This window comes from Vigna umbellata, chromosome 5 (genome assembly GCF_029865625.1).
Source record: "Vigna umbellata cultivar VRB3 chromosome 5, Vumbellata_1.0, whole genome shotgun sequence".
NCBI classification, from domain to species: Eukaryota; Viridiplantae; Streptophyta; class Magnoliopsida; order Fabales; family Fabaceae; genus Vigna; species Vigna umbellata.
The window spans coordinates 64,378,899-64,388,614 of NC_142169.1; the positions used below are offsets into that span (position 1 = coordinate 64,378,899).

General features: G+C 28.6%; 2 protein-coding genes across 2 annotated transcripts; both read right to left on the reverse strand.

Annotated features, from left to right (window-relative positions):
* Nucleotides 1-544: 544 nt before the first annotated feature.
* Nucleotides 545-1,972, reverse strand: LOC124839445 (uncharacterized). Its single transcript, XM_047315272.2, has 3 exons — nt 1,782-1,972; nt 910-1,051; nt 545-767 (listed from the first exon to the last, which is right to left on the reverse strand). Exons 1-3 carry the CDS (start codon nt 1,782-1,784, stop codon nt 721-723), a joined length of 192 nt encoding a protein of 63 aa, XP_047171228.1. The 5' UTR covers nt 1,785-1,972; the 3' UTR covers nt 545-720.
* A 5,246-nt stretch (nt 1,973-7,218) lies between these two features.
* On the reverse strand, nt 7,219-9,502 carry LOC124839438 (CASP-like protein 2B1). The gene is made up of 3 exons (XM_047315262.2): nt 8,665-9,502; nt 8,420-8,552; nt 7,219-7,601 (listed from the first exon to the last, which is right to left on the reverse strand). Exons 1-3 carry the CDS (start codon nt 8,889-8,891, stop codon nt 7,353-7,355), a joined length of 609 nt encoding a protein of 202 aa, XP_047171218.1. The 5' UTR covers nt 8,892-9,502; the 3' UTR covers nt 7,219-7,352.
* Between the last annotated feature and the right edge of the window lie 214 nt (nt 9,503-9,716).

The following is a 9,716-nucleotide window of genomic DNA, read 5'->3' on the forward strand; positions in this document are numbered from 1 at the left end:
ATCAGTCTCAAGTTTTATATTTGATCTACAATTAGATTACCTTCATTTCCCCTGTGGATCATTCGTGACATTGTCCAATTAGCAAATTTCTATGCTACTTTCAATAACAATAAATATGAATCAATTCTTAGACCGTACTTACATTAGATTTTATTGTTTCAATTGTGTAGCAACATTACAAGGCTTTCAAATTAAGGTTTTCTTGGTTTTGGTCGTGTACTCTAATTTTGAGACTTTCCTACAGGATGAACTAATAATTCAGGTTTCTCTTGTGCTTCTATCGTGAAAATTTAGGAGGCATATTTTATATTTTGTTTTTTCCTTTCCAATTATAAATCCGTCATTTTGTTTTAAAAAATCCATGCAGATAAATTATTCTAGATCGGAATGCAAAGCACCAAAATTAACTAGTCTAGTTTTTTTATGTATTTGCCTATGGCTTTGTGACTTCGACCACTTGAGAATTGAGCATAGAACATTCTAGAAAACATGTAATTAAACCACATAAATTTTGCTGAAAAAAAATAAAAATAAATAAAACACATAAAAAATGAAACATTCCTCTATTAGCAAAGCTAAGTTCTAATTTCACTCTTTATCAACCAAAGCCGATGTAAAGTGAAATATTTATTATGTTTTCTAGCTACCTACTTGCTATACATATAACATTCGTTATATATATAACAAATGTAATCCTTGACAAACATTATTCCTCCAGCCTTAGAACATCCCACGACTTGAAGCTGTCCTAATGATCTGAAACAGAGCTGTCAAACAAAACAACAATGAGTCATATTTTCAGAGAAAAAACTAAATATTTACAAAAAAAAATATCCTCCTAACATATCCAATCTAGCCTTTTGCTGTTTAAAACTGAAATGAAAATTTGAAAGAAGCAGAAGAACATACAGGATCCAACGACAACAAAGATGAAGAATCCAAGAACAATTGGGCCCACAGGGTAGCCTTTCTTAGTGCTTTCTGATCCTTTTTTGCTAATATTCCTTTCAAACCTTGCGATTTTCCTGTCTGCTAGGCGCTTTGAAGTAGTCTGTGAAATCAAACAAGGTAAAGAAACAAACACAAGAAATATCACCAACCAAAAAGCATAAAGATGAAATCCGAAGGCTCCAAAATCAAAATCCAAAACATCAAAGATGAAAATTTGGAAAATGACCGTCTTATTCTGACTTCTGTAACAGCAATTCCCAAAAGCAAAAAAATATAAAAAAGGACAACATTTGGAGGGTTCAGGGACTCCATATCCAAATTATATGATATTGCTCCTATTTTTATATTATTAATTGAAGTTTGATCATTTATATTTCTTTCTTCAAATTTGATAACAAAAGATAACAATGTCATTCACAAAATTAAAACCATGAACTTTTATTGTGATAAAATTGAAAAATAATGTTTTTTGGCCTATTGATTTGATTAAAGAAGCTTGACGACATAAGATTCTGGGCTACATTTAAAAAATATAATCAAAGAAATTAACACCGATATACAAATTACAAATTTCCGAAATCTACTTTTTCTCTTCCCTATTATCAAACAGATAAAGCAAAGATTTTCGAACTAAAGAAAAGAATACCAGAGAACACCAGATAGAAAGGACTATTACAATGAACTGGCCACGAAGGCAAATAAGTCAACGGGATTTCAGTGACAATCAATAAAATACAAAAATAACAGCAACAAATTAATCAGAAACAAAAGAAAAAACCAACCAAAATTACAGAATAAATTAAGAAAAGAACGAGGGAGAGAAACTTTACCATAATGACAGCAGTAAGAAGACGAGAGACCAACCGAACAACCCTTTAAAAGTCGTGAGGAAATTAACAAATTTTTTTGTAAAACGATGAAACACTGAAACCTGAACAGTGTTTTTTGGTACTTATAATGAAAAGGAGAGGGGCATTTGAGTGATGTTTGTCACGTACGTATGAGTGTGTCACGTCCTTAAGCTGACTCGTGGAGATTATCCAAACACACCCTCTTCTTCTGCTTTGGGAAGTGTAATTATATCTTTCTCTGTTTTGGAAAAATATTATACCAAATGCGTGATGAGTTACTGACTCATTAAATGCTCTGTAATTACGGACGTTTCAATGGCTGATTAATTTAAGACTTTCTCTTGTCAACGGATACGTTGCAAAAGGAATTAAATTATGAATATAGATTTTTTTTAAAATATTTTAATTTAGAATACGTGTAATAAATAATCAGATTATATTTTAATTAATCAGATTATAAAAATTTTTATATTAAAATATTACTTTATATTTATTTTCTTTGTACTAGCAAAAGTGATAATGAAACTAAGGTTTAACAATTTTATTCAATTTTAATATTGCTTACTATTACTATTATTTAAAAATATGGTAAGAGTATAGCACTTTGTTATGTTATCATTTTTTGAACGTGTTTTTGATCAATTTTAAAAAATAAATAATTCATTACATTTAAGATTGTTAGTGTCAACCGAATTAAAATGAACCTTAAAAAAAAAAAAAGTGACACGAAATCTTTATGTAATATATATTTGTTTGAATTTAGTTGAAACTGATAGCAGTAGCTTCAAATTGAATTTGGTTGGAATTTATTTTAGACCAAAATTATTTGTATTTGAATGTCAGTTTAATGTTGGGGAAATCAAATTGAAAACCAATATCAGTTCATTGGCTAAATTGGAATCCAACTTTTTAAAGTAATGTTTTAAAGTTGCTTAGGAATGATAAAAATATCCAATTACTTTACTATATTATAGCCTATTAAATGTGACAATAAATGAAATAAATATGTATATTTAATGTTATTTGGCAGTCAACTTTTTTTATGGTATGCTAATTTTGATGTAATATATAAAAATTAAAAACAGTTGAACACAAATATTAAATGCATAATTTAATCTTTATTTTCAGTTTTATACTTTTATTAATTATAATAACCTCCATTCAATCTTTACCGTTAATTAGTACTCAATAAAAAGTTCATAAAATATATTAGATCTAGAGAATATTACATTTGACTATATTGTATAATATCGAGACCATTTGCCGAATATAAGTTTATACAAGTGATTTGTATTTTAAAATACAAATATTACAAGAGTATTAGAACCAGAAAAAAAAATATTTTTGTATTCCATTTCTTTAATCACTTTTTATAAAAATAAATTTACTTCCAATTCTTTATTAGCCCTTTTTAAAATGAATTTACTTAAACATGTAATTTTTTCTAAATAATTATTTTATTAAAAAAATTCTTGCAAAAATTAAACAAAAATACTTCTTATTATTACTAAAATATGGTATTTCTTATTAAGAAGTCAATTTTAATTATGTAGCTTCCTACTAATAGTATTGACATTTTTATTAATTAATATGATTTAAACGTATATTTTTATAATATTTATATCAACTTAGTTTTTCAAATTAAACTTCTCTCTTCATAAAATCATATTATGTTGTGTTTTTTCTGATTTTATTTATGATGGAGTAACTTTCCACTTACATTTTTTATTAAAATAAAAATCTACTTTACTTATTTTTGTTAAAATTATTATCTTAGTTTTGAAGGTAAAACTTGTGTATACAACTACAATATCATATGCATATTAATTTTATTTGTAACGTGTTTAGAAACAAAAGAAAAAGAAATAAATGGAACTTCATCCTTATGCTTATCTTTTCTTTTCAAGCTATATATTTCATAATTATATTTCTTTCTTACAGTTTTAATTACAATTAATCTATTTCAAAATTCAACCACTTATCGTATAGACAAACACTTAATTGTTTTTGACTCAATTATAAATTTAAATAGAGTAAGTTTTTATTTGTTTTATTCTTTTATTCTTTTTTTTTTATTTTGATAAATTGTAATTATCGATTTTTGTGTTTTGATATCCGCGTAAAATAATTGTACGTTATATGTGAGTAAAAAATCATATAAATATTAAAGAAATACATCATAAAATTACATGAATTTCAAAATGTTAGAATAATATATATATATATATATATATATATATATATATATATATATATATATATATATATATATATATATATATATATATATATATATGGGGTTTGCTAACGCGCGGACGCCTGTTTTTCAGTTGGTACATTTTAGCAATGTGTACCGGGTTTTAGTAGACAAAAATATCCTTATATATCATGGATTTTAAGTTTTAAGGTTAAGGGTATTTTAATAATTTTCATTCTCAAAACTCAAAAAAAAAAAAAAAAGAAACCCGCAAACCCTTGCTCACCTCTCTCATTCCTCTCAATCCTTTCTCTTTCATCTCTCTCACTCTAACCTTTTCTCTGTCATCCCTACTGTAGTCCCAATTGAAAAAATCAGAAACACCCTACTGTCTCTGTCATCCTACTGGAGTCTCAATTGAAAAAATCAGAAACACCCTACTGTAGCCCCAATTGAAAAAATCAGAAACACTTGCCGTTAAACAATCTTACAAAAAAATGATTTTATAATGAGTTTTGATCTTATAATTTTTGTCTCATCTAATTTTATCCAATTTTCACAAGCATAAAGGAATTGGTAATTGACCTGGAAAAAATCAGAAATACTTGTTAAACAATTTCTTACAAAAAATGATTTTATAATGAGTTTTTATTTTATAATTTTTGTCTTATCTAATTTTATCTAATTTTCACAAGCATAATGACATTAGAGGAATTGGTAATTGGCCTGGAAAAAATCAGAAACGCTCGTTGTTAAACAATTTCTTACAAAAAATGACTTTATAATGAGTTTTCATTTTATAATTTTTGTCGTATATAATTTTATCTAATTTTCACAAGCATAATTGACATCCGAAAGAATTGGTAATTGGCCTGGAGGGTTTTTTTTAGAGATGATGATTCAACATATGGAGATGATGAAATTAGAGAAATTAGTGAAGATGGTGAAATTGAAGAGATCTTGAATGAACCTTTGCCTGAAGGTGAATATGTCAATGACTCAACTCTTTACAAAGGCAAATTGTTTAAAGGCAAGTGTTTCTGATATGTTCAATTGGGGCTATAGTAGGGATGACAGAGAAAAGGTTGGAGTGAGAGAGATGAAAGAGAAATGATTGAGAGGAATGAGAGAGGCGAGCAAGGGTTTGGGGGTTTCTTTTTTTTTTTTTTTTTAAGTTTTGAGAATGAAAATTATTAAAATACCCTTAACCTTAAAACTTAGAATATCCATGATATATAAGGATATTTTTGTCTACTAAAATCCGGTACACATTGCTAAAATGTACCAACTGAAAAACAGGCGTACGCGCGTTAGGAAACCCTATATATATATTAGTTTAGATACATATTATATATATATATATATATATATATATATATTATAATGTAATTTTATTAATTATGTAATGATATAACTAGTGATATTTTATCTAATAACATTACATATTTTTTTCTTAATAAATCGTACATGTGATCATGAAAACAGCGTTTTACAAAATTAACAAATAAAATAAAATTATTTGTATCCCAAGAAATCAAGAGGGTGGGAATTCAAGGACTATTCGAACTAATACTATGTATAATTACATGAATAAGTAAATAATTAGACTAGTTTTTTGAGAAAGATATTTCCAAAAGAAAAAACATATAAAAATGATTAAGATTATTTGTTAACCTCAAAAATAAAAAAATAAAATAGAGAAATTATATAAAATAATTTTATTAAACTATTATATGTATAAACTAATTTTAAGTTGACAAAAACTGTTTTTTCTTGATATTTGTTATCTTAACAGTAATAAAAGAGATTTTCAAAAAGTCTGAAATCAACCCTATACGGACCATTCATTACAAATCATCACTAACTTACAAATTTTGTTTTGACAAGGAATTTGGCTATCTATCCTCAAGATTTTGTGGTTAGAATGTAGGAAAAAAATATCCTATATTTACATTCTCCTAAGAATTTAAGATAGAGTTAAAAAAAGTTGAATTTAATTTTGAAGTTTTTTTTTATAAGAAAAAAATATAATATTTCCTTTCAGTTAAGATAATCTTAAAAAGAATTTAAGCTATAAAGTTATCCTTTAAAATTTCATGTATATACAAACATTTGTGAATTTAATTTAACGCGAAGGAAAAGCATAAAAACCCAAAATATTATCACAGTTTACTCTAATAAATAATATCAGTTATACCTAATTGTCTAGTCACTTATTTAATTAAAAAGCCTAATTTTTAGTTTTAAAATTTTAATGTAAAATTAAAATTTATTTATGTTTAAAATTTTGACATAATAAATTTTAATATAATTTAATTATCAAAATTTAAGAATGGATGAATATAGTTTACATAATTTAATATTTAACGTATCAAGTGTGGTTATGAGTTGAGATTTGAATTGTTTATCCATTTTGATATATTTTAGTTTAAATATTATTATAAAAATAATTTAACACATAATAAAAATTAACACATTAAAAATAATATAACTACATTAATTTATTAAAGTTTCAATGTGGAAAAATTAAAATTTTCATTAAAATTATACTTTCAGAATAAAAAAACAAGAAAAAAAAAATACAAATAACAAGATCTTGAATGATACAAAGTATCGTATAGTCACTCATAAAATCTATCATGAGCAATACTTTCACCACCTTAACAAAACAAAAACACACCCAATAACAAATAAAGATCAATTAGTTAGGAATTTAAGTACACTTCCAAAGATTTCAGATGTCTGCGTTTCTATAAATAATTTAGTTAAAAATTTATTTTGTTTGTTATTCTTTTAAAGAAAAATTAAGAATCCGGGCGAATTTGGTATGTAGTAGTTCGTGATCATTAGTTTTGTTGAAAAATGATACTTTTTGATACACATTTTTTTTTTTACAATTTATTTACAACAGCTCTTGTGATAATTTATTTTTTTTTACAATTTACAACAGTATATTTAGTTTTTCTGTTTTAAATATACGAATCAATAAACAGTGATATATAATATATTTCAACTTTTTTACATTAAATGAATGTGAATGTATGTGAATGAGTATCATGCTATTTTTGTTTGTACATCTTGAACTCTGATGCTATAAACTTGACGCATTTCTCATGTTTCCATTTCTAACTCATGCATCTTAATGTTTTCAAATGTTCTTCCTCTTCTTGAAAAGTTGATGTCGATGTTCTGAATAAGTCTATTTTGATCACATGTCTAATTATTTTTTAATAAGTTAAAGTTATAGTTAACAGAAATACACCATACACCATACACGAAGAACCTTGCAAGTTGCAGAACAATTGGTTGAGTAGTAGGTATGCTAATAACTTGAATCAATGGTATTTTCCAACCTAGCAATTTACATTTTTCATTTTGTGACCACCATACAAACGGAAGAGACTGAAAGCAGAAATACAAGACAGGACCACCATACTAAGGCTAACCACAAAAGCAGTAGCCATCCCTTCTCCCACTTGGTTGCAGAATTTTCCATACATGTTGCACAACTCCATCCACTGCATTTCTGTCTGGCCCACCTTTGCTAACATACCCGATTGCCCTGCAGCCGCCACTGCCGCCACTGTTACATATGCCATTACCTTCATACATACCAAACTTATGTCTTTAGTCTTATGATCACAGTGTGTAGCACTTTTCTTAACTAACATGTTCTGTAAGACCAGGATCCATTTCTTCATGATGGATTTGTTAGAAACAATAAATGAATACAACAGAATTTCTTTCTTCCTGTAAAGGTGTATTGAAATTGTAGGATAATAAGACCACATCTACCATGCTCATTGTGTTTTCATTACTCATTCCCATGTGCTATTAAAAATCCCAACAGCCACCACACACTTGGATACTCCCCAACCATGGAATTTAGTATGTCTTATCGGTGAATGATGCAGGAATCCTAACATCAATCAGACACGGTTCCCTAAAGGTCCCACCACAGTATCCTTGCTTGACAAGACCAAGTTGAGATCTTTATGTTTTGCTGTCTAAATTTGACCCTTTTTGAGCTTTAGACAAATGTAGAGAGAAAAAACTATAAATAAACATATCTAATGTTATCAGATGTCGCTCTCTATTGTGAACTGTGATGTTTTGCCTAATGTGATATTGGTTAACAATTACATCAATTGATTGATCTACTAGATAGAATAAAAGGAACTAATTTGATGCAAACTATCAGTAATTGTTCATACGAATTCCTTTGAAACAAGGAACAGCCACCTGTGCAAGACTTCAACTTGGGGTATTAGTTAAGGGAAGCTGTCAAAATTCCATAAAAAACAGAAAAATGAAATGCAGTGGGAGTATAATAACATGGTGACGCATCTTGATACTTTAGTTTTGGTCACATTTCAAAAGAAAAGCAAATCGCAGTGTTTTTCACTTGTATAAAATGTACCTGATCACCAGAAAAATTTGCCCAAGCTAGTTGCTTGCTTAAAAGTGCTCTTCCTCTGAGGATACAAACGATACAGTGCAGCCCTTGGAGTAAGGAGAACCCAGCAGCTAACCCATTTGCAACTACCAGGAATCTGCAAGGTTAGCAACAACATAAATTAGAACATTACAATCTGCAAAGTTTAGGCAATAAAAAAACAAGGTTTAAAATTTCAAAAGAGAAGATTGGGGAGTGAAAGAGCTTACACTAAAGCCTTCATGTCTGTAAATTTTGCTGTTTTCTGAATTGAGAAAAACTCTTTGACTTGGGAATCAGTTCCCACGAGAACAGCCGTGAGAACTCCCAAACCTAAGATCACACACCTCAACACCAACTCAGTTATCTTGATCCTCCTATCAAACACTTTCGCATTTGTGTCGTGGTTAACTGGGACAGTCCCAGTACTAACACCTACACCCAAATAACTACTCATTTCTCCTCCAAAATCAACACTCAGAAACAAGAAACAAGGTACAATAGAAAAAAATTCCTCAAATCAACCTAGAAAGAAAAGTACTGAGAAATGAGAACTATGGATGAACACCAAGTTTAACTTTCTATTAGTTATATAGACAGTTTTTTTTCCTCCTATAAAGTTGTGACTGTGGTGCTTAGCGGCAGAGCTGCACAGCGTGCCAAGTGGTCCAAAATTGGAGCTGCTAGGACAGACTAGAGAAAGTGTGTTAGGTAGACATAAAAGGCACTTCAATCCATGTATACTTACATTGGCATTAAATGGGTCTGCTCTGACCTCTGGTTCTGCATTTAAGGACTGATAAAGGCAAAGAAAAATTTGATTTTGAGCGCTCCTTAATTGTGTCTGGGAAGAAGTAACAGTTTCCCGTCCCTAGGAATGATCTGATATGATAATATGAGGAGTGCTTAAATCCTGATCAACCAAGGATAGCGTGTGATACCCATTTGCATTTTTGCCTAGACCATACCAAAAGCATGGTAAAGGAGGATATGGTGCCTAGTTTTTAACATTTTTTTTTCTGGGGTTTAGGAAAAGGATGAAGTCTAAGCAGAGAAATGCGACCTTCCCCTTTTGTAGATATCTTGCTTTGATAAAGCATAATAACAGTTAGTTTCACTTGTTTGGCCTAGTGTAGAAATTTGGTTGCTGAAAAGTTACTGAATATAAAAGCTGGTGGAGGAATCATTAAGGGTCATCAAGAGTTTTGATTATTTGGATCGTTTGATAGATAATATACAGGTACGCGTATTAGTGAATATGCAACTCAGAAAACATGTATGT